Source organism: Alosa sapidissima, chromosome 1 (genome assembly GCF_018492685.1).
Source record: "Alosa sapidissima isolate fAloSap1 chromosome 1, fAloSap1.pri, whole genome shotgun sequence".
NCBI lineage: Eukaryota > Metazoa > Chordata > Actinopteri > Clupeiformes > Clupeidae > Alosa > Alosa sapidissima.
Window position 1 is genome coordinate 41482188 of NC_055957.1, and position 25494 is coordinate 41507681.

Here is a 25494-nt window from a genome sequence, read left to right on the forward strand (position 1 = left end):
TACCACCTTTGAAGGTGGTTTGTGAAAGAGGGCCTTTTCTTGGAATGGTGCTGCCACGCACAGCGGGAATGCGAGGGCCTAGACTGTGCCAGAACTCACACGGGAAGCCAGAGGTTTTGGCCAGTGTTTGTTTTCGCTTTCTGTAAAATAAACGTGTTTCATTACTGTGTAAGTAAATAGAGCATGTCTGGACTTTGTTGTATCTCCGCTGTAAATTACCCTGTTTTAACACTCAGTGGTGTCTCAACACACACACTTTGGCAAAGACGTTTTTGGCCCTTGTATATCTCGGGCCTACTGTGTGCTTCCTTAGTCCTTAGCAAAGAGCAACAGATTGACTGGCAGATTGACTTAATAAAATGAGGTCATTAACACTTCACAGATGCATTTAAACATGTATGATTAGTTGGACCAGTGTCAAACTTCAAATCATAAGCATTGAAATCAGCAGTTATGGAATTCAGTTGGTAATGCTGACATAGTTTGTGGAAAAGAAAACCGTAAAATCTGCATATACCTGTTTTTATTTTGTTGTACAACTTGTTCTTCCATATGGATGCTGTGGAATATTCCAGCTTTCAAAATAGCCTGTGTTTTCATATATGGGTTTTCCACACATCAGATTCTCAGTTCAAGTTGTCACCAAAGTAAGGATCTTAAGCCCCTGACTGCCACGTCAGGCATATTCCCCAGTTTCTCCATCATTCTGGTAAATTGCCTTTGCAGACTTGTCTAATGGCCCATCTGCTAACATGTAACTGACTCAGATTAAATCACCATAACAGATTAAAAGCTTTTCTTTGTGTCTACACTAGCAAAGCTGCTGTGTGATTTATGCATGTAGATATACGTATATGTTATCATATGTTTTCATTTTGAGATTTTTTAAGAATGGTATTTGGTGTTTGATGAAACTTGTTGGTCAAATTTGGTGTTCCTGTTTTTTTATAATTTCAAACACTACAGTTTACCACACACCACAAACTTTATACCTAGGGAATTAGTTTCTTACCAGTGCAGCTGGTCTCTTAGCATCTTTAAATGTTTTCATATTTTAATGCTGAGTCATTAGTTTTCTTGGAAGCCTTGGTTTCCATTATGAAATCAGATTGAATCTGGTTTGTTGCATTGTCACTGCTTCAGCAAGTTCAAGGCCAAGATATTTACTCTTGAGAGGAACACATTGCCTCTCCTGGAACTGAACAGCTGTTTTAAAGGAACTTCAATGATATCTAAAACAGAGCAGGTTTTAACAGAAAGCACATGCTTTTCTTATATCAAATGGATGGCATGCTAAATACTCTTTCCCTTTCTACCCACAGTTCCACATACAGTTTATTTTCCTGTACCAAATATACAAGTATATATACTCTTTTGATCCCCTGAGGGAAATTTAATACAAGAAGAGGTCTGTACAAAATCTGTATGACAATGCAGTTCTTGCTGATGGAGTATTGAAATTCAGAGGTATGTTAACACTGTTTAAAAATAGCCATTCACTAATTGACATGGATAAAATGACACAGCATTGAAGACAATGCAGAAGGAAGTAGCAGAGTGTTTCAAAAAATATATTTTCCACATCTGTTTCAGATTGCATGGGTCCCTCCGAGACCCAAACAGGGGCTCTGAACCGTGAAACGTAACAGAATTGAATGCTGAAAACTGGGTGTAGAATGAGAAAAAAAGGCAATCTGTCTTCAACAGCAACACATTGTTGTGCAGGATTGCAGTGTATTGTGGCTATAAAAAAACATTTAAAGTAGTATGATTGGATGTGAAAGTTCTGTTATGGAAAAATGTCGATTCACTTGCCTGAATATGGGGTGTAATGAGAAAGTTACAGAAGTATTCATTTGTGGAATGAAATGGTACTTTGCACACTCACAAGTCAAGTCAGTCAAGTCAAGTTTATTTCTATAGCGCATTTCATACACAGAGGTCATTCAATGTGCTTTACATAAACAAAACATAGAAGGGCAATATAGTCAAAGAATAGTTCAAAAGGTAAAAATCCACAAGAAAGGGATTCACTGCTTTCCCAATGCTTTTGCATCCATTTGCTACACCCTCCCATCCACTGTAAATAACTCAATCCAAAACAGAATGTGGAAAGAATGAGATGTGCTCATCCTAATTGCACTCCACAGTGTCATTTCAGACATCTATATTGTCAACCGCCAAATTGTTAAATGGCCACGGAGACTAGCACAAGGACATTTACATCATTGATTGTAAATCTCAAGAATAACCAATTGATTGGTGCCTGTGTGTAGAGTTCCATTAACTGTACAATTACTCCAGAACATTTTGTGGAGCTTTAATCATCTTTCACTTATTCACAAAAACAATTCTACAAAACAAGCCCCAGGCTGCATGGCACCAAGAAAGGTCTTACAAACATGCCCAAAAGACCTAATGTCCTTTCAGGAGGATAATGATCATATTATTCCAAAGAAATGCTGAGACATTTCCAGAGACATGATGATGATTTGGTCCATTGTCATGTTTTTGTTCATTCTGTGTCCACTTTCTACACAGTCTGTGAAATGGTTCATTTTGAGTCACAGGTCAAATTAATGGAGCATTGGAATATATAAAACCACTGACTGAAGTTTACCTATTGAGTTGGATGTTTACACATTTGTCACTGATGTAATTGGTGATGGAAAAATGAACAGTCACTTTATTACAAATGTCTAACTAATTAAAATTACTCAGACATGTTAGACGTTTTGACAGATTTATGCTTTTGATCTTGCATGCAGTCAGAACCAAGGCGTTTTTGTAGGGGAACCTCCCTGTAGCATGTAGCACATACATACTGGCTTTTTGGCATTGGCACTGCCCCTCATATTGCGGCCACATTTGCACTCTCAGAAGCTTTTCTAATTAGCTTCCCACCGCACTTCTGGCGAGAAAGACGCCATGCCTTTAGTGTGGAGAACGGGACAGATTTACTGGAAGACCAATAATACTATTAAACAGAGTGTACCAGGAAACTACAGGCATAAACTCACAAACCGCTTCCAGGATCATTAAGTAAAAACATAGACTTTTTTTTTTTTCAAGTTGCCACATGTTGACTTCATGATTTGATTATAGTCTTTCTGGAGACTCTGTGGTTGGTCATATATAGCATCACTCTATATTGTGGTGTAGATTTCAATCACAGTACAGTGTTGTTGGTGGGATAAAAAAATGAGCACTGACAAACAAGTGGAAGAATTCAGAAAGACGGGAATCCGTAATATGATGGCCATAATGTTCCACAAAAATGTAGAGTCATAAATAGACCCTGTAGTAGACCTCATATTAGATCATGTGCTCTAATGAATAGATACTGTCACAGCACAGATGTCTGAATGAGCCACACTGTGAACCAAGATATCTTGTTTTAGATCAGATGGATAAAAAGTGGAAGCGTTTATGTTTTAGAAATTTAGGAATTATTTAGTCTGATTCTTTTCACTCTCCATAGAGACTTGATCTATCTGGGGTCCGCATTCTTTAACACTTCATTGAGACTGTAGAAATCTGAAAACCAAATCACATTTGGTGAAATGACCTTTTAGGGAAGTGATTGCAGGTCTATATTTTTTTTCTTGTTTTTTTTTTTTTCTTCCTTCAGGCCGTAAGTTTTTTTGTCAATGGCTGCCATATAGATAAAACCTTGTTCTGAAAACCATATCACAAAACCTGTCGGCCATGAAAGGTTCCTGAGATCCTGATCCTGCAGGGCTGTTTGTTTTCTTTGCTCATAGCACTGGTGCTACAGATATCGATAGTTTTGTAGCACAATCCACAAAATCCTTAGCATCCTGAATTTTTGTAGCATGTGCTACATATGTAGCACTGTACAGCCCCGTTGTACAGTAGTGTGACTGTTGGACAGCCATGGGCTTTGCTCAGCTCTGGCCTGTCTGCTTCTCATTAGTGGTGAGATCTGCTCCATTAAGTCTCCCGCCTGCGCTAGGCTCTGCATCCTCATCTGGCCCATGTTCCAGGCCATCTGACACGGCACAAGCCACTGTTTGTTCCTCCGGCCGGCCCACGGGGTTGGAGATGTCATTCAGACCAAAATCGCACTGACAACTTGCACACCTTACAAGAAGTACAAATAAACATGTCCGCAGGCTGCGAGCAGATTCTGAATGGCCTTGGCGCAGATGGTGCGGGATCCATTTTGCTGTACATCAGCTGACCTTCCTTCTAGTTTGTCTGTTGTCTGTCAAGGTTTTATAAAAGACTAGATGTAGATGGAAGGTCACTTTGGTGGAGCTCAGAAAACCTGCTGCCCCACTCCCAAGGGACAAGAATAGAGCCTATATATATATATATATATGGTATAAATGTGTAATGTATGTGGGTCCTGAGGTAGATATGACTAATTCTTCTTTGACTAAATTGTCTTATTTTCTTAATCCTCCAGTTGAGAGAGCACAGCAGTGCAAGCTGATGAGAGGAAAGCTGGCTGCGCTGAACCAAACAGAAGAGTAGAAGTGGATCCAAAATGACACAGAGAATTAGTCACTGCAGTTATCTGATAGTCCAGTGCTCCAGCACCACACCAAACAGCAGCAGACTCTTTCAAGGTACCTACATCATTGATCTCACTCAATCTTAGTCACTAATAATCCCAGACTTTCAAAGCGTCTGTGGTAACAGATTCCGGCAATTGTATTGAATCACATCCAATGTTTCTGTCTTGTAGGTTTTCAGCGAGAATAGAATATGTGCAGGTGCTGTGGCACCTCCTGTTTAAGCGCATTTGGTCTCCTGCCCATTCAGAGAGGACAGCAGGAGACTCTCAGGTCCAGCTCACAGACCAGACCTTTAAGGGCCTCGACCAAATAAAACGCTGTTCCAGGTGTCCTCATGGGACCAACGAGCCTTGGTCCTTCTGAGGTCCAGCTCAGTCCCTATGGCCTCCGACAAGGATTTGGTATTGAGGAGAACCTCCATCCCTTTCCATCGCCCCCAGGGAGCTCGCAGCATATGACCAACTCGGTTCTCCTGAGCAACATGTATTGTTTCTCCCCCATGTCTCCGGTGTCTGTGGCCTCAGAGGACATAGGCATGGTCTCCAGCATCAGCTCCAACCAGAAGGCCACTGCCACTTGTCTTCGAGTCTGCAAAGAAGGGTCTCGTCCTGTGGTTGGCTGTCCTCAGGTCCAGCTGCCTCAAAGTTCGCACAGTTCCAAGAACTGTGTCCATCCACTGACCTCCTCGATGTCCCTCACCTCCTCACCTCTGTTCTACTCCTCCTCCTCTTCCTCCTCCTCATCTTCTTCAACCACCAACCTTTCCCTCTGTTCCTCGTCTGTGCACCTGAGCTCTGCCCCTCTCCCCACGCCTCCTCTGTCCAGAGCTGGCCACCACGACAGCATCCGAAATGTCCCTCTACAACAGCAGCAGCTGGACCTACATGGGCCGCTGCCCGTCGCTCTCAAGCAGGAGCCGGGCGACGAGTTGTTCCTGCCGTGCAACCAGGCGCTTTTTCACCTTAAGCACGAGGAGGATCGAGCGCGTCTCGGCCAGGAACGCCACCGCCGTCCGGCGCCATGTGGCACCTTACCATCACCACACGAACACCTCCACTCCCAGCAGTGTCTGCCCACGGATCTGAAGGACCACTGCCTCATGACCTCCAGGCACTCGTCCCAGGAGCCCCACGCCCAAGCTGGGCAGCCGTGCAAGGGCAGGGAGGGGGGTGAAATGTGCATGTCCCCCCGAGACGAGCAAGCCTGCCAGTGGCTGGACTGCTGCGCTGCCTACAAGCAGACAGAGGAGCTGGTGAGGCATATCGAGAAGGTTCACGTGGACCAGCGGAAAGGCGAGGACTTCACCTGCTTCTGGGCCGGCTGCGTGCGCCGCTACAAGCCCTTCAACGCCCGCTACAAGCTCCTGATCCACATGAGGGTCCACTCTGGGGAGAAGCCCAACAAGTGCATGGTGAGTTGAACTAAATGTTATGAAAACACGATTTAATCCACTGCCTCTTGCTCAAGGCAGTGGACTACAGATAAGTCTCTTTACAATATCCTGCTATTCCTTACGGGCTCAGTAAGCATCCATCAGCAATCTCACGTTCAGACCAAGAAGAGAAAGAGATAGACATACTTGAAGTGGACCAACAGCTGCAGTCTATGTCCACTCTTGAGATGTGATGTGAATGCTTATGTAGTCATGCTTTTATAGAGGGCATAGGTATATAAACAGAGTCTATAATTTGAGAAAGTTTTCACATTGTTGTTTGTCACAATCGGTCACAGAAATTAATTTCCCTGCAAATGCTTAATGAGAGCACTGTTTTTCCCCTCGCTTGTAATAAATAATAAAAGAATCCCTGGCCCGATCAGGACGAAACTGCTCTGACTGCTGTGAGGTTTAGTGGGTAAAGCTGAACTGATGCACGACCTCAGCTCTCCTCAAACCCACAGGTCTCATCGCTCATGGACACTTGACTAATAAGAGGTCTGCCACATTGATTTTGCCATCAGTGACCTTTCCAGACAATTGAACTTAAATTATGTGGTCAAATTGCACACTGAAGATGGAGAGGCGGTTTGAGCTTTTCTCTTCTTGTCTCTTTTGGTGTATTGTTTCACTATGCATTGCACACAGAAGGCTTCCCTCAGGAAAGGCCAGGAATGTTCTGGAGTTTTGAGAAGAGTTAGTCCTTATGTGGGGGTTGATTTGGACAAAGGTTTTCAGAAGGAATGGGGATTTTTTTGGATGTTCCCGTGAATTGAAAACCAAACAAACGCGAAAACCTCTGGCTCTTAGACTTCATACAAGCCAGTGATTAAATATTAGTTACTTTGGAGCAGACATGCACTCATTTCCTGTTTGTTCACTGACCTGTTTGCTGTGTTGACCTCATCTGGCTGTGTGTTAGCCGCAGTAAACCCACAGGCCAGCTTCAGTGGCGGGGCATTGTGATGGTGGATGAAATGTTCATTTGTATTTGATGTTATGGCGTAGTGAAAGTAAAGGACTTGGATATATGATGAAACCGGTCAGTTGTGAAATTGTATTATGGGAAACACGTTTGCTGACATAGACAATAATAAAGAAACTCAAAAGTCTTTTTCAGTTTTAGGACTTCTCGTGACAGTCCGTTTTTAAAATGTCAACACTACTTCGGAAACAGACATTCTTGTCCATTTCTATTATTTTCCAAGTGGAAAAAACAATATTGCAAAGATGTCAATGATACAGAGCTAACAACAGGAAATTTGCTGCTTGGCTGCATGTCTGTATTAAATGCCTATGTATTAATAAGAGGTTATCTAGTGGACAAATCGTAAGGCATGAAAAATGATAATTGCAGTTACAAGTAATTTTCCAAGTCCAGTTGAATTCCCAATTGTAATGCTGGATCCCATGAACTACCACTGCCAGTTTTGGTCATTAAACTTTATAATATTTCTAGGTATAATGCCCTCATTAATACAGAGATTTTATTACTTGTTATTATTCTAATGGAGCACTAATATAGACACATATTTTGGACAGCTCGCTGATGCTTTTTTTTTTTTACTAGTTTCACCTCTTACATTTATGAATTACAGCGTCACACAGTATGCAGGCTCATCTTGAGGTTAATAAAGTTATATTATCATAAATACTAGCAAACTTTAACATCAACATCAACATGTATTAGTCATCTTCCATATAGAGCCATGAAACTGCAGCAAACATAAATAACAACATTTAATGGTTTTGTTGACTAATTTGGTGACTTTTTTAGTATTATGCCATATCAGACAAAGGGCAAGTAGAGCCCCACTTATTCGACAATTTGCTCGTCAGCTATTGCTTGTCACCTCAAAAGCTGAAATTATCTTAATTTTGTCTCTAGTGGTTATTTTGCCTGTAGTCGCAGAATTACATTAACATTACACCGTCGCTTGTCGCTAGTGGCCTGCAGTTTGAATGGGACCTAAGATTGGGTGAGTGTGGAAAGCTTCTGCTGAACTGTGAGGAGTAAGCCTCACAGGGCTGTGTCACACGGTGAATGAATCAGGGGACTGTATATCAGCGGCTGGCAGCTGACGCACTCAGAGGGCAAGACTGCACTGATGAATCTGTGCAGGGAAATGTTAGTGATGGTGCTCAAACATTTGGAGGACAGAGCACAAGAGTGGACAAAGAGGATGAGAATCCACAGCCAGAGTGTCCTGTCATGGGTCCAGAGGGGCATCACACTGATCAGTAAACCACAGGGTTGTCATCGGAGAGTGAAATGAATTTTGGAACAGACCTCAAACTTGCACACAATCAACAACACATTGCATTTATATAGGCTAAATGCTTTTCAAGCATTTTCAAGCACTTATCACATAAATTGCATATAAAAAGAAATTACCACAGTTTTTATTTTTCTTTTGTGCGTATACCATGAACATTTCTGTGCCTGAAGGCTGAATCCATCACAGTGTCCCTAGGGCATGATAATGTGCTGGATGAAGGCTGCCTGACCATGAGTCAGCGGACCGCGCTGAGCCTGACGAGGACTGCAGAGCAACACCCTGCCTTTGGGCTTATTTGCCCTCTTACTCAAAAGCCGCGCAGGCCTTCATAGAATAATACGCAGACGCAGGATGCTGACATGTTGATGCATGGCAATGCCTCAGCTTTTTGTTTGATATATGCAGCGAATGCAGGGTGTCCATCTGGAAGACATTTGGATGATTTATGATTTTAATATTGCAGTCCAGCCAAGCATAAAGTGAGTAATTTCAAAAGGTTCAGAGAAAACGTCTCACTGTTAGAGCAAGTGGACTTTTCAGCACATTTGAGATCCATAAATTACTGGGGTCTGTTAGGCTTAACAGCATATAAAATAAAAGCTGGGTGCATGGGTTATTTATTTGTGGGTTGTAAGGGGTTTACTGAAAGACATGTTGGTAGGCTTGGAAAACGAATAAAAAGAATACAAAAAATACACAACAATGAAATGTGGATAGTTTGTCTGTAAGGCTTCTTCTAAGATGCCCAGAAGGTTGTTTAAGTTACTGCTGAAAACGTAAAAGCTTTGAGTAAATTGGTGGTTTGAATTTGCTTTGAGAAAGTGAAAAAAAAGAGAAAGTGTTTTTTAGCAGTGCTGATAATAACCTGAATAATCACTATACTGTATTCCTCTCTCAGAGTAAGGTTAGCTCATCAGTGTATAATACTTCTTAACTACATTGCGTGTGTGTGTGTGTGTGTCTGTGTGTGTGTGTCAGGGCTGTAGTACTCGAGTCCGGTCTTGGACTCAAGAAGTTTTTTCTATGGTCTCGGACTTGTCTTGGACTCGCTGGTATTTGGACTTGGACTTGTCTTGACTATAGCCTTAGTGTGTGTGTGTGTGTGTGTGTGTGTGTGTGTGTGTGTGTGTGTGTGTGTGTGTCAAATTGCTACACAATATTGTGTTCATACCAGACTGTAGAAATGATAGAGGCAGACATCTATGTGGTGTACAGATAACAGCTCACCACATAATGTATTATATATACACATTATACACATATATCAGCATCCAAGTTCATGTCACAGAAAAAAATCATTTAAAGAAAAAGCTGTTAAATTCGCATAACCTCCTGTCTTTACTCTTTAGTATATGGAGAGAGAAGGCCTGATTTGTTGGGCATGTCGATCAAATAGGATTGCTGTTGTTGGATAGAGTTCAGGAATACGGATGAATTTACTTTTCATAAACAATTTTTTTGCTCATGTTCTAAATATATTACTGTATAGCTTGGTGTGTGTGTGTGTGTGTGTGTGTGTGTGTGTGTGTTTGTGTCTGTGTGTGTGCAAACTGGATCTTTGCCATCATAGCAATTTTTGATTTTTGGTATATTTTGTAATCTTTGACGTACAATCTGGGTTCAAGGCGATGTTTGTGTGACATTTGAGGTTATATTTCACTTCTTGTGTATACTGAACTGGCAAGTACAATTGACCATGGCCTCTCTATGTAACAAGATCCTAACTCCTTTTCTTCACAGCTTTTGCTACATACAGTGCAGCTCAGGAAATTACAATTTTATGGTGTGTCACCATTTTCCAAGACATGCATAGCATTCATTTCTGTAGGTACTGCATGTGGGATGGGTGGTAGGGTTGCTGTTATTAATGACTAGACTTTGTAACCTCATGGTCATATTATACTTTAACCAGAACTTCTCTGGTATTTAGACAGGTTATTGAAACCATGTGCCAACACCGCTAGAGGAACCTGGCAATCAGTTTGTTTGCTGACATTACCACACAACATGGCTATGAACTTTACGTCTTCAATGTGTTAAAATTCTTGGGCTGCTGAGCTTGAAATGCAGACTTGTTACAAATGGCTTTTAAAATGTTTAAAGAATGTGTATAGTTTTTCCTCTTGTGTTGGATTGTCACTGTGAGTGTCTACTGTGTGTATGTGCAGTTTGAGGGCTGCCATAAGGCTTTCTCTCTCCAGGAGAAGTGCAGAGTTTGTGTTGGTTTGTCACTGTGAGTGTCTTCCGTCGTATGTATGTGTGTACAGTTTGAGGGCTGCAGTAAGGCTTTCTCTCGCCTGGAGAACCTGAAGATCCATCTGCGCAGCCACACCGGGGAGAAGCCTTACCTGTGCCAACACGCCGGCTGCCTCAAGGCCTTCAGCAACTCCAGCGACCGGGCCAAACACCAGCGCACTCACCTGGACACGGTACCTCCTCGCTCTCCTTCTGTAGTCTGTCTGTCATGTAAGGATCAGCTGTACATACTTTTTACCTAAATATCATCAGCAGTGTCCGTGATTATTTTTTTCAGCAAGCATAAGGGATTAAAATAGGGTGTTCCACAGTCAAAATGGTTCATCTACTTCCAAAGCCTTGCTGAAAATATGCTGACAATTATTTGACCGCAGAGGAAGGCCTTGACTGTTTAAAGTTTTACCATTTGTTTTTATGGCCATTGACGTACAGCACCCTCTCTTTCCCTCTCTCTAATCTATGTCAATTTACCCTATCCCCCCTTTTTAAAAAATCATCTGGCCATCTGTCTTCTCCGGTAATTAGGGGGCATATCAAGCCCATTAGGACTAATACTAACAAACAAGTGGTCGGAGTATGCCTGTCACTTTTTCCAGCTCGGCGAAATCCCTTAGAATAACAGGCCCTTTATTTACACAAGAGTCCCAGTCAGGATTTACAGTGGGCTCCGGCGACGAGATCCCGTTTCACTTTAATGAGAGGAGCGAGGGGAAGACAGCCACTTCATTGCTACCAGTGTTGGCCGCGTCTCTCTCTCTCTCTCTCTCTCTCTCTCTCTCTCTCTCTCTCTCTCTCTCTCTCTCTCTCTGTCTGTCTGTCTCTCTCGTCGCCTGCAGCACTCGCCGCTTGGGTTTCAGGCCAGCTAATAAAGGTCTTGTAACAACCAGCCTGCCAGTGATATCTGTTTCCTCCGCGCACTTCAAGTCAACACGGTGGGCCGCGCTAAAGCAGGGTGGCTTTGCATGTAAGGGCTCTCGGCTTCACGTGGGCCTGACAGCTGTTGCCATGGCGCCGTCATCACTCGCTGCTGCTGCGGCGGCTGTAAGAGCTGCGGCACGGAAGGTGTGGAAAATATCTGTTCATAATAACCCCAAATGTGTACAGCAGTGCGTTTCACCATTCCTTCAGTCTGTTATGAATATAAACAAAGTTTTAATTCCAGCAGCCAAGATGATGTAAGACATTTAATAATGTTATTGGATTGTTAAAAAAAGAATTCACACAGCCCTCTGTCTTTCTCTCTGTCTCTGTCTGTCTGTCTCTCACATTGCTTGCTTTCCTTTGGTTACACAGCTGAAAGGTATGATGTTGTTTGTATTAATTACAGAGCTGTCAAATAGCTTTACAAGTGTGGTCATGAACTCCTCTCACAGATCTGGCTATCTGTCCCACACTACACTAACACGTCTTTGCCTTTGTTTGTAAACTCACTAGCTATCGCACTGCACCTGTGCTTATCCTAGATCAGCCACAGTCTGTTCACAACCACAGCTGTTTGAATGCTCTTTGCAAGTCATCGTTCACAGTATACAAGGCCAAATGTGTTTGTCCTTAGTCCCTCTCTGTGTCTGATCTGGCTTGCATTGTGTTGGGAACAGAAGCCCTATGCCTGTCAGCTTCCCGGATGTACCAAGCGCTACACAGACCCCAGCTCCCTGCGCAAGCATATCAAAGCCCACACTGTCAAGATGCAGCAGCTTCGAGACCAGGTAAGAACTTTCGCGACCAGAGGGACTGTCCTCTTCAGCCAGGGGACAGCACTTGTCTTTCCCTACTGTTGCTTTTAGAGGAGTTGACAGATGTTTGCACTCGAGTGGTTGAACTTCCCAAGTAAGGCATTTCAGGACAAGTCAAGACATCCCTATGAGAGCGTAGCTATTTCTGGAATATATGGCCACATTGTCATATAAATTTAAAAAAAAAAAATAAACTGCCGTCCATGCATAATCGTGAACTGCTCTTTAAAAGATGATGGATCATAGACACACACTTCTTCATTACATTTCCCTAGAAAAGGCCCATTGTTCTGTGGTTGTGTGTATTAGATGATGGAGTGGGCTGGGGATGAGGGTGGTGCTGGCGTGGGGGACATTGTGTATTCCCACATGCTCACTGCTGTAAGCAGGACCACATGTGGGCCTGCACTCTAGATAATAAGCTGGGGACCAGCCTTCCCCAGTGGGACCCATGCAATTTACAGATGGTAAACAAGCATCTGAGCTTCATTTAATAAAGTATGCAATTACTTTAAAATGGTGTTTTAAGCTCTCGTTGACCTGTTGGTGCTATCCAAACAGCTTTGGGAAATGATGCACTGTTGCACAGCAGAGAGATTTATGAAACCTTATTCAACTGTGTAACTTATTTTCTCAACTGTGTAACTTATAGGTTGTTCATCAACTTATAGCTCTTATTGTCCTTTAGGAGGGAATCATCCTAAATGCCTCAAAATCCAAAACAATAGGTCTGTTGTATTTACAATATGTTGTTTTGACCTGCGGTTACTTTTTTATCTTTGCAATAGCCAATTATTCAAGGATTTAGTGAGCACAGAATAATAATAAATAATTTCTATTATTTGTTGTAATGTGCTCAACCCTGTTTCCAAAAACGTTCATACACTCTCTTTATTTACAAGATGTTGATAAAAAAAAATTGCATCATGACGATCTGCAAATTACATAAACCAATATTTATTTCCAAAAAGAACATAGACAACAACTGACAAATTTGCACTATTTTATGAAACAGGCACAATGTTGCATTGTTTCACAACGCTAGCTAGGTTAACTGGCAACATGAATGGGTATAAAAAGAGCATCCCAGATTGGCAAAGTCTCCCAGAAGTGAAGGGTAGAGTTAACCTGACCCTAGCCAGATGAATTTCGCTCCGCCTAGCTCCACTCATCCATCTGGAACCGATCCATTGAAGTGTTGCTTCAGAAGGCTGGGCCTAATCAAAAAATGCTTGCATATGATTGAATAAGCCACTTGTCCGTCATCTATTGACGTGCTACTTCAACCACTCACATCGAAGCCAACCCGTGACGCTAATAACAGTCTCACAGTCGCCTCTACGCTATGTCACATCTATGAAACTCCCGCCCTGCGTCCTGATTGGCTGTACCATAAAATCGGTTGCAGAATTCACTCTCAATGGAAGAGGTCCCAGATGGATGTGAGTGAAGCTAGGCGGAGCTAAGCGGAACGAAATTCATCTGGCTAGGGTCAGCTTAGGGTAGAGTGGGAAAACGATACAATATTTTTTAGAAATGTATTGCTGGCATGTCCAAAGCAAGGACACGAAATGCAACTTCAACTTTAAAATGTATTGCTGGCATCAAATTCAAAATGAACATGGACAATTTATGTGTGTGTTTTCCCACTTGCGTACATGTATTATATGTCAAGCCTTGTAATATATCTAGTGCAGTGTTTCTCAAACTTTTTCAGACCAAGGACCACTTAACCAATAAATAGAAACCTCACGGACCACCTAGCTAAAAAATAAAAAACAGTAGACCTACTTCAACAGTATATTACACAATAGACATACTCACTCAGTCAGAGGAATATGATTTAAACTGGCGTAGCTTACACAGTGTTGCAGAACTGTTTGGATTTACATACAAGTTGGTTCAATATTGCAAACAACTCATCTATATTATATTTTACCACGTCTGCCCGCGGACCACTTGGGATAGCTTGCGGACCACACTTTGAGAAACACTGATCTAGTGAGTGTGTGTTCATGTGCAAGGGCCTAAATTAGCACGAGTCATCAGCCAAATGCTGGATAAATATGAAAGTGTCTGGAAGATCTCAGACACAAAATAATGATTATATTTGACCATTTGTCAGTTAATGGCTGGTAGATATTCATTTTAAAAAGTTAAATTTGAACCCTGTTTAGGCGTGAGTGTTCAAGCAGTTTGTCCAGAGTCTCTCCTCCAGGCTTTAGCAGGTTAGCTTTTGATGGGTGCCTGTGTGTGTGTGTGTGTGTGTGTGTGTGTGTGTGTGTGTGTGTGTGTGTGTGTGTGTGTGTGCTCTCTGCACTGCCCTGCTGTCCGTCTGGTTGTTTGTCGGACAGGTGCTGCTGTGCTCTGAGGTAGAGACGGACTGCATGAGCGAGTGTCTGGCGCTGCACTCCCTCCTGAGCGCCGCTCCCGGCCTGATGGAGCCCGGCTCCCCCGGGGTGACCGTCACCGCCGTCGCCACTGCTCCCGCCGGGCCCCGCTCACAGCCCTGCATCAGCTCTTTCCCTGGTGAGCTCCACTCGGCTCTACTCCACACCACACCACACCGCACAGCACCACACTGCACCGCACCACAGAACACACCACTGCACCGCACAGCACAGCACCACACCACACCACACCGCACCACACCACACCACACCACACCACACCACACCACACTACACTACACTACAGCACACCGCACCACACCACACTACACTACAGCACACCACACCACACTACACTACAGCACACCGCACCACACCACACCACACCACACCACACTACACTACAGCACACCACACTACACCACACCGCACCACACCACACCACACCACACCACACTACAGCACACCACACCACACCACACACCACACCACACCGCACCTCACCGCACCACACCACACCACACCACACCACACTACAGCACACCACACCACACCACACACCACACCACACCACACACCACACCACACCGCACCTCACCGCACAACACTACACCACACCACACCACACCACACTACACTACACCACACCACATGATTGCTCTTTCCCAGGTGAACTTCACTCCACACCACACAGCACAGCACAGAACCAACCCACACCGCCAACAACAACCTCAGCTGCACATGCGAATCTCCCTCTTTCCTTTACTGCAGATGTCTGCTTTGTCAGGTCCTACAGTTTCCAATTCCAATACGTGTCAATGAGTCCGCCGTGCTACCGAACGACCCCAAGCTTCATGCCGTGTGAGAGGCACAGGGTGCCCATGTCCAGGGTTGGTAGAATACTCGATTAAACTCGTATGGAGAAGATAAACTGTAGTCACGCAAATTGTTGATAGTTCTGTTTCTTATTTTGGATGACACACGCTATCCCAATCTCTGGTTATATGACAAATGGATGAGCTGTGCCTTGTTAATATTTTCACAGAATGTGGCCTCATGTACATCACACAGAGCCTTGTAAATGGATTGGAATGAGCCAGCCATAGGCGTAGGTTATGTGTGAAGAAGAAACATATCACACCAGTATCTCTGTCCATCGTTCCCCACAGGTCAGCTGACATCAGTTCTTCCAAACGGCTCATCAGCGTTCTGTTTAGGCAGTTGATGGGCATCTGCTGGATTGATGGCCTTTGGCCACTCTCCCCATTGCTCACACACTCTCTCCATGTTTTTACTGCGTTCTCACTTGTTTTTTTCTTTTCCATCTTCATTTATGGGCGGCTATGTCCAGCTCAAGAAACTGTCAGGTGAACTGAGGCTCCTTTGGTCAGGGTTCAGAGTCAAAAAGCCAAGGGAGTTGTCCACATTAATTGCTTTGGACTGCTGGCTATTTGGCCCAGAGGACCACGATGAAAATGAAAACATCTGTCATAGTTCAAAAGACTCAATTCGCCAGAGGAGAGACAAATATCTTAGTGTTTTAAAAAATTGAGCATAAACTTTCTGTGAACATGAATAACTAAAATCATTTCACATGCACTGTTTCAACTAGATTATTTTAAAATTTGCCAATATGTCACATTATCAACTTTTTTTTTTTTAACTGAGATCTATAGTTACTTGTTCACCCTGTGGGTGAACCATAAATTGGATTTTGTGATTTCGAGATTTGTCTTTATTTGTCTTATTTCCTCAGGGGCGGAGGATTACTCTGAAGCCAGCATCATCCCTTTATCAGAGGCCCTGGCCACACCCCCAGACCTGTCCTCCACACCATGTGACCTCCAGCAGCGTGTTGGGGGCTCCCCTCAGCAGTTACCCCTTATGTCCCCAGGGAGGACCCTGCCGAACAGGTGAGCAGCACATTACGTAAGGGATAATGTATAGAACGCTGGTCATTATGTAAGGGATAATGGCTGCCGAGGTGTCCTGTTATACAGAATTAATGGACGAGGGCGAGGGGCAAAGAACTCCCCGCCCGAGTCCATTAATTCCGTATAACCGGACACACCTCGAAGGCCGTTATCTCGCTTATCACCCGGTTGCCACTGCAGTGCTCGAATTACGTGGGAGCCAGAGGAAGCCGAGCTCCCATAGAGTGAGGACTGGCTCCCATGAAAGCAACAAAGTCAAAAACCTGAGGGGGTCTCTCATATCTGAAGGTGTCTGGCATTGCAATTTAATCTTAAACAACCGCTCATTATCCATTCCTGTGCGATCTTACCATTAAAGACGTTAAATTAAAATATAGGTTACTACGGTACGTAGACCTACCCTACGCTCTTGAACGCAGCATGACACTTCACCACCACACCAATATGAGCAAACCGTATACGATCGTTTTAACAGCACTCGCAAATCTGAAGAAGTCACCCTGCTTTGATGCGAGTGTTTTGTCTATTTACATAGGCGTTCATTGGGCTAGCCTATATTGTTTGATATGTGCTGAAAAAAAAGTCCTGTTTGCTGTTGAACTTGCACTTCACCTCTTCTATGTTGATTGACAAAGCCATAAATTATGGCCCATAATGCAGCCTACAATGACTATGTTGTCTGATGATTTGTAGCTATCCTCTGCCATTCAGAGCTCCGGAAAGTTCCCAGATATTTTGAAACACCAGCAATCTCTGATGTCGGAATATTCAATGGCTACCCGACAACTTCTCAGTGCAAACTCCAAAATTGTTTGTCTATTAATTTTCCGCGGTTCAACAATACTAGAACATAGTTTGGCTGCAATGGCTTATAATTTATGCCAGTTAGTGCATTTTCCCTGTGTATAAGTTATGTATGCATTATTGTGTTTGACACTGAGGATAGCCTATCTGAGACGGTGGTCTGGTTCAAATGAGTTACGCTGTGAAATTGAGAATGGCACTCAGACTAAATCGTTTAGTCTATTTCTTTGTATTGTGAAATTGAAATGAAATATGGACTATTACAATCAATAATATGTTGAAATTAATTAAAAGCAATCAATTTCTATGAAAAATCTATGTCTGTTGTGTGCGTGTGTCAAGGTAAAGCCTAGGCCTACCGTGCGCATATATTGTACGCCTAGGCTATTTCATCGCCTTGTTAGGCTATGCACGGGGTGTGCCAACTTTTTATGAGATAGAGAGACCCCCTTAAAGACAAAAAGATCATTCGAGCCCTGTGCCACTGTAAAGCAAAGGAAACACACGGTTCTGTTTAAAAAGAAGCTAGTTCAGCTTGTTGTACAACTTTCGTTGGCCCTATAACAGCGATAGTATGGACAGTTAGCTTGTTTAATTGATTCCATTGTTGCGAAGCCTGCCTCCAGGCTCAACCATCGTCCTACTATCGTTGTTATAGTTACGATTCATAAGCATTAATATGGAACGGCGATAAAACTTTTTTTACCAGATCTACTTCATAGGTGTCACGTTATTCAGAATTAAAAGCCACCCCGCCAGCCAATCAGAAAAGAGTATTTCTTCTCTCCGTGTGATAATGGGAAAATAAGTCCCGACAGGGCGAACCGGACCCCGACATGCAGCGGAAGGGTCTTGTTCCGCCCTGAAGGGACTTATTTTCCCAATAATGACCGCCGTTCTATACATTATCCCGCTTATTACACAGCTACTTGCCAAAACGAAATAATAAACTGCCCACGATATGACTTTAGCCTACATAGCCTAGCCTATTTGTTACCGTTCATCGTGGCATTTGCTGAAATAGTTCGCAACAACACGCTGAACTTGAATCAAACATTCTTTAGAACACAGCTGATCAACCGTCTGCTTTCACTTTTGAATGAAGTTCCAGTCATTGCGTAGTAATATGAAAGACCTGAATTAGAAGCACAAACTCTGTTGCCATTGACAGCAGTTTGAGCATGATGATGCAGGAAGGAGAGCTCAACGCCAGGCTCTACCCTGCGTTGTACTGAAGTAGCCGATCTTCCTCAAAGAGTGGCACTGACGTTTGAGGCTGAAACGAACTGAAGTGGCCTTGTTAGTGTCCAGATGGAAGTAGTTTCCATGGTGCCTGATGGACTGTTTGTCACTTGTGGGGGGGGGGGGGGGGACCATCTGTAAGACATATCTGTGCATCAAGCAGAAAAGTTACAAAATGGCAACACAAGCTGAAGCCCAGCCGCATGCCACTGCAGCTAATAGCCTCCAGAGTGGCCCGTGGGCAGAGGCACCGAGGAACTATGGAGACACAAACAGAACCAGAACCAAAATATTTTCATCAGAGATTTGCATGCTCTTGCCTTTGCCTTCGAACAGTTCCATAGTCACTTTTTCCAGAATCGCTAAAAAGTTACTTTTTTTAAGCGTCATGGAAATACTTGCAAATAGAATTGCTTGTCGTCAAAATACCTGCAAATATAAGAATTATGAAAAGCACTTAAGGCAGTTATAGCCTTGTCGTCTAGTACCACAAATGTTACAAAGAAAAATACTAAATAAAATGATGAATGTAAATGGAAAGAAGCCCTGCTTAAGATTTGACTCACAGGCTTCTCTTTAAACAGCTGTTCTAAGACGGAGAGATAGGAACAGAGCTGATACAGGAGCTCTAAACCCCCTTTGTGCTTTTGGAACCTAGAAAGCCTTTATAGCCAAGAGTCCGGAGTAAACCACTTGTAGTACTTTTTCATGAGGTACTATTAGAGAGTGCTTGTCGGTGTAGAACCACCAGCCTCCACCTCCGTCGGCTCGGCTCCACGCATGGCCCAAACCGTCCGTCACCATTAGGCCGAAGATGGAGTGGGCGATAGAAACGCTCAGCGGCTGTGGTTTGTGACAGCCTGCCAAAGTCAATACCAATCCAGCACTTGTTTTTCCCCACCGATAGTTTTGAAAGACATTAAACATTTTAAACCAAATTATCTTCACTCCCTCGCCTGCCACCAGGAACTGACCTCATTGCAAAATGTGTTTACACTGGCTGAAATGAGCCATTTGCAGTCATTTAGAATTTCACATAGTGCTGTTATTTCTCGGAGCTTGCGGTGCCCTGTGTCAGTTTGAATGTATTAGTGATACATGGGTAATATGCGATCTGTGGTGAGGAGAGAGGGGGCAGGGGTTACTGTGGGGTGGCTATCCATCAGCAGATCAGCGGAAAAATGTCCTCCATTTGGCTGGCAGTTACTTATTCGCTCTAAAGGGGAATGTTTATATATATCTGTATGTGTGTGTGTGTGTGTGTGTGTGTGTGTGTGTGTGTGTGTGTGTGTGTGTGTGTGTACATTTGCTTGTGTGTCAGTCTCTATGGGGATGGAGAGGGGAACATATCTAACATGATTCATCGATGCTGGCTTTGGTCTGCTTTGACAGCCTATCATAAAATGGCCTATTTAGTGTCCTGTCCTAACTGTTATCACAAATGGATATCTCAGGCATGGATATTTCAGCAGACATTTCCTTTCTGATGAAATCCCAAGCATGAGTGTCAGATCAGCTGACATTGTTTTGTTACCGTAAAGCATTATCTGGTATTGTACTAAAAAACAGTAGGCTCTTTTGTGTCCAGATTGGATTGTCTCTGAGGACACCTTTAGTCTTACTTGGCATCTTTATGGGAATCTTGCTGCAGACAGAGGAGCTTAGAGAGCTAGCCCATAGTCACTCAGGGTGGCTGGGTGGGTATTATTCCCAGCAAACCATGACTCAGCACAAGTATGTCAAGTGTGACTCAGTATTTGTTCCAAGAGAGAAATGAACAGCTTCAGTTCACTGTTTACTTATTGAGAAAAGCAATGACTGACCTAAGTGTGCTTCAGTTCTCTATTTATCCGTCTCTCATTTAATTGATATTTAAACTTGATTCTGACAGTCTAAAAAAGTCAGTCACATCACAGATAAACTTTCACAACTTAAGTCCATGAGGAGTGTAACTTTTACAGTTTCCTCCTTTCTCTTAACCTGTCCTGGCACTGGCAGCATCAGCTGTCCTCATTAGAGAGAGTTTTCCTTGAGAAAGAGCCAGATCACTTCAAGTGAGATAGTGTGAAATGGAGGGGTGAAGTGCCAGGGAGAGGGGAGAGAAACAACATCAACAGGAGGAGGATGAGTGCGATGAGACAGTAGGGACTTTGGTGCGCGGAATGAAAGATTCCTCTCATTCCTACCGGCCAGCACTGGTCAGCTGGCACTGATTAATGCGCCCGGAGAGGAGAGCTGTAAAACTATGAAGAGTGGAACTGTTTCCTGAGTTTGTGCTGACAGCAACATCAGAGGCACCCCCTCCCCCCCCCAAACCACCCTCTGCCAACACGAGCACCACCATCTCGCTCTCTCTCTCTCTCACATTTTGCTCTCTCACACAGGAGGGCTTCAGGAATTGCGATCCACACGTTAAAAGAAAAGAATCCTCTCTTTTCACCCTTAATGATATGATGCTTTGAAATGAGTTGAGCTTCTAGTTGATTGACTTTTAACTTTTATAGAAATTCATCCACAACGAGTAAATCATATTTCAAATCTCAAGCACAAGCATAGCAATATTGTGAACTTAGGCAAGGTTTAAGGCCACAACGTGAATGTTGCTCAAAAGACACTATAAACATCTGTATAATACCTCTCTGCAAAAGGCCAAACTCAACCATCAGATTTACCTCTGGGCCGTTATGAGCCAAAAGGTAAGCAGAGAGTTCACTGAGCCCATAAGCACCACAGTTTTGGACGTGACTTTGCTGCTGGACGGGGGGACTCCTCATTTATATTAGGCCTATTCCTTTATTCCCATGCACACATCTGTTAGCTTCATCAGTTCCTGAAGAAGTGCAATTTATTTCTATTTTATTTTGTTCCGTTTAAGCCCAAGAGTAAAGGCTGTGTTACATTTAAAGTTATATCCTTTGACATGGGAATTGTCCAGTAAAGCAGCATTTTTGGAAGATAGATTATCTCGACTGCAACATTTTATGGCCGATCTGAATTGAGCAAGAAGCGGGCTTTAAGCCTGGGCGGATTTCAGCGGCTCTGACAGAAGCGGGACTGTTTATGAATCACACCAAACCTCTCGTCCAAGAGGAGCCAGGAGCCAGCGTCCTGCAAAACACAACAGCCAGAGGAGCCGGGCCCGCACGTCATCCACACAAACACTCGGTTCCACATGAAACGCATAACATTGCTGCTTTTGAAGAAGGAAGGCAATTCAAATATGAGAACCACACTCTCGTTTGGTGCTTTGCAGGCTGGCTGTCAGATTTATTTATTTTTAAAAACATGTTTAAAGGGCCTTGTTAGTGAAACAAGCAAGGTCTGAAAGGGTACATGTAAAGTTAGCAGCGGTGAGTTATAGTGACTTGTCACACATTCCTGTCTAATGCCAGAGAACTTTCGGGAATGAGCCCTGTATAAGGAAGACAGAACGTTCCTGCCGTGTGGTTGTTGTGGCCTGGTCAAAATGAGTCAGTGCAATAGCAGTGAAATAACCAAAGGCTTCACTGCTGATGATGGTAAAAAAAAAAAAAAACAAAGCTGGGTGATTGGTCCATAGTGTCTTAAGTAGATAGCATTCCATCTGGGAGAGGCTAGAACAGCTGTTAATCCTTAGTCAGATATGAGTTCCCAATAATCCCAGTCATTTTCACAAAAGCAGCTCTCAGTTCTTTGTTGCATTGCTCTTGTTTTTATTAGAATAAATGCTTTTCATCTGAATCGTGCCCACATAGTATGGAGTGTAATATGTGACAAAATGTTCAAACAGTACTTTTCAAATTCAAACAAAAATCAATTAATCAAAATATCAAATACAAAATGAAAACAAAAAAAATAAAGTCAAAGAAAAAATTAAAACTTGCAAAGGGTGGGTGGGTTTCTCTGGGGTGCATTCCTATTGGCTGATGCATTTTGACTGACAGCTGAACTACAACTTGCCTCGGAAGATGACTGCTCTTCTCGTTTTGGCGGTTTTGACGGACGTACAGTGCTGTGGTGGACTCGTGAAGTGAGCGGTAATTTTTTTTGTTTTCATTTTGTATTTTGATTAATTGATTTTTGTTTGAATTTGAAAAGTATTGTTTGAACATTTTGTCACATATTACACTCCATAATCTAGCAGGCTGATTCTGGGTCACATAGGTTCTGGCTCTGCATAGACAGTCAAGGGTCCTCACACTGTCCCCTGGGCAGTGTTGGGGAAGTTACTTTTAAAAAGTAGTGTTTGCTTGTTACTCGTTACTTCTCAAAAAAGTAACCCGTTACTTTACTTAGTTACCCTCTATGGAAAGTAACTTTTAACGTTACTCGTTACTATTACATTACTTTTATGTTGCTCGACTTTGGGCAGAACCCAATATCTGTAGGCCTACGTTGTACTATGGAGGACATAACAGGTATTTCTTTTGTGCTCTTTATTATAAAAAATGCCACAAGCAGAGCACTTGACAAGAAAACATTGGGTTGCTTCAACACCACCACTAAAGCCCTTAGTTTTTGGAAATTTGGTGCAAAGCTAGTGCAAATCGTATCAATAGGCTGGCAGTTGAGTTAACGGCAGTGGACAAAATCAGGGCACAGTGTAGGCTACAACTAACACTCACATTCCTCCCCTTAGTTTCAACGAGTTCGAAGTAATGTGAATACCTCCATCTCTCAGAAGTTAGCGTTGGCTGCGTCTCACTTGCTATGATTGCACTTCATGCTACCAGCCTCTGTCACGTAGGTTTCCTTGTGGAGCTCGTGCCTATTGCGCAAGCGTGCAGCTGAGAAAGCAGCGTCACTGTCAAATCTGTCCCTGGGAAAAGTAACTTTGAAAAAGGAACTACGTTACGTTACCAAATTTTTTAGTAGTAGCGCGTTACACTACTTTTTACTCAAAAACTGCCCCTGGGTCAGCTGTTATCCGCAGGGTAGTGGGGGAAGTCAAACATATCTAACCCATTAAAAGCGTGTTGTGAGTGCTCAATCATGCCTGTATACGATTCCTCTATGTGGCAGCACACGCAGATGGAATGGCCCCATGTATTAACATGACCCTTCTGAGTTCCTCACAGAGGTGTAAATGTCTGGCTTCAGAAAGTAAAAGTCCTACCACATATTTGTTCCAACCATTCACTAAACCAACTGAATGCAATTGCCACAACTCCTCAGCCAGGTAGATCAGCTAATTCACGTAATCACCTGTGTTGAGTGCACGGGTACAACCAACACATGGTAGAACTCTCTGAAAGCGGACTTTTGCATCTCTGATTCCTCATGACCGAAGTTGTGGGCTGTAATTTACGTCAGTGAAATACGGTGAAGTGGACGCAAGTGCCTGCCTGTCTCGCCCATAGATTCCATTCGTCGCTGATGTTCTCAGAAGTAAGCCTGCTTAGAGGCCGAGGGGAACCACTGACCCATCCCGACAGGCTGGGGTTGCTGACGGACCAGTGTGATCCGAAACATGAGGGGCTCTATCCTGACCTAACAGGGGCATATCATGGTAAGAGTCCGTCTGCTGTGTGTGTCCTTATTTAGATTCAGTGCAGAACTGAACACTTACTGAAACCTACTAAAGTCATTAAGATTTACTGTTTTCTGCAGGAAAAAAACATTGTCATTTGAATACGATGGGAATGTGTGGTGTGCCAGAGTTTTGCCTTTGAGATCAATGCTGTTTAGTAACAATGGTTAATTGAAAAAGATTTTTTTTCAGAAGCACTGACATGTTCTTAATGGTGCTTTGAAAAAAACAAATGTAATTTGAATACAAAGGGAATTAGTGGTGTGCCAGAGTTTTGCCTTTGAGAACAATGCTATTTAGTAACAATGGTTAATTGAAAAAGAAACTTTTTTTTCAGAAGCAGTGAAATGGTCTTGGATGATGATTTGTTGGCAGATGCTTTTCATTTAAACAGCATCTGGAGTTTAATGAAGAGATAATTACCCATTAGAAATGTCAGACCTGAGCTAAATAAAACCACCTATTAATTTGATACAGAGAAGAACGCTTCCTTCGAGATCCAAAGGGGGTGGCTGTTGAACATTTATTATTGCCTAATGACCAAATTCCATGCTCCTTATGAAGAGACCGTAAAAGAAATAAGTGATCTCTGAGAAACGTTTTAGACTGACCTTTTGGATCCACGGCTGGAAATAATGGGGCCATTTCCAGTACACCTTTTTATAAGCTCTGCAAATCCTTGCATGTTTTGGAAAAAGCTCTCAGTAAAATTTACGAGCTTATTTGCTCATTTCCCTTCATTTATGTGGCTGATTTGTCCTAACAAGAGTGAATAATATAAGCCTTAACCAACAGTGGCTATTGTAGCTATGAGAGACTTACTGTGAGAGTTAGGCACTAAAACATCTGGCAATGCTGCAGCCAGTTCTGGGGCACCCTGAAATGAAACAACCAGAGATAGGGCATGTTTTAGACTCCCTGGAAGTGAGGCAATGGGTCACCATGGGTCACCGTGATCTTGGAATCAGAGGCTACACCAGGCACATAACTGAAGTGTTCCGTTCGCGTAGCGTCTGCTGCAACAGCTTCCACTGTAATCAATGGAACTGCAACAACAGCTTGATAGACATGATAGCAGCGCATACGTTCTAAAAAGTTAGACCAGTCTTCTAAAACTATTGTAACGTGACATGAACTGAGTGCTTCAGTTGTGCACACGCTGTAGCCTCCCTGGTAGGGTTACACACCAAGCTGTTGTTACACACCAAGCTGTTGTTACACACCAAGCTGTTGTTACACATCAAGCTGTTGTTACACACCAAGCTGTTGTTACACACCAAGCATGTTGTTACACACCAAGCTGTTGTTACACACCAAGCTGTTGTTACACACCAAGCATGTTGTTACACACCAAGCTGTTGTTAC

The 25494-nt window shown here is 43.1% G+C and overlaps 1 protein-coding gene across 3 annotated transcripts in view; it reads left to right on the top strand.

Annotated features, from left to right (window-relative positions):
• Positions 1-25494, top strand: part of LOC121706431 (zinc finger protein GLIS1) — a 32358-nt gene that overhangs the window by 5809 nt on the left and 1055 nt on the right. For all 3 annotated transcript variants that reach the window (XM_042088178.1, XM_042088186.1, XM_042088191.1), the window contains exons 2-8: positions 4433-4595; positions 4715-5955; positions 10526-10687; positions 12113-12223; positions 14605-14779; positions 16397-16553; positions 23960-24108. In XM_042088178.1, coding sequence (XP_041944112.1) covers positions 4879-5955; positions 10526-10687; positions 12113-12223; positions 14605-14779; positions 16397-16553; positions 23960-24108 — 1831 coding nt within the window. In that variant the 5' untranslated portion in view covers positions 4433-4595; positions 4715-4878. The remainder of the gene's footprint in view (positions 1-4432; positions 4596-4714; positions 5956-10525; positions 10688-12112; positions 12224-14604; positions 14780-16396; positions 16554-23959; positions 24109-25494) is intronic.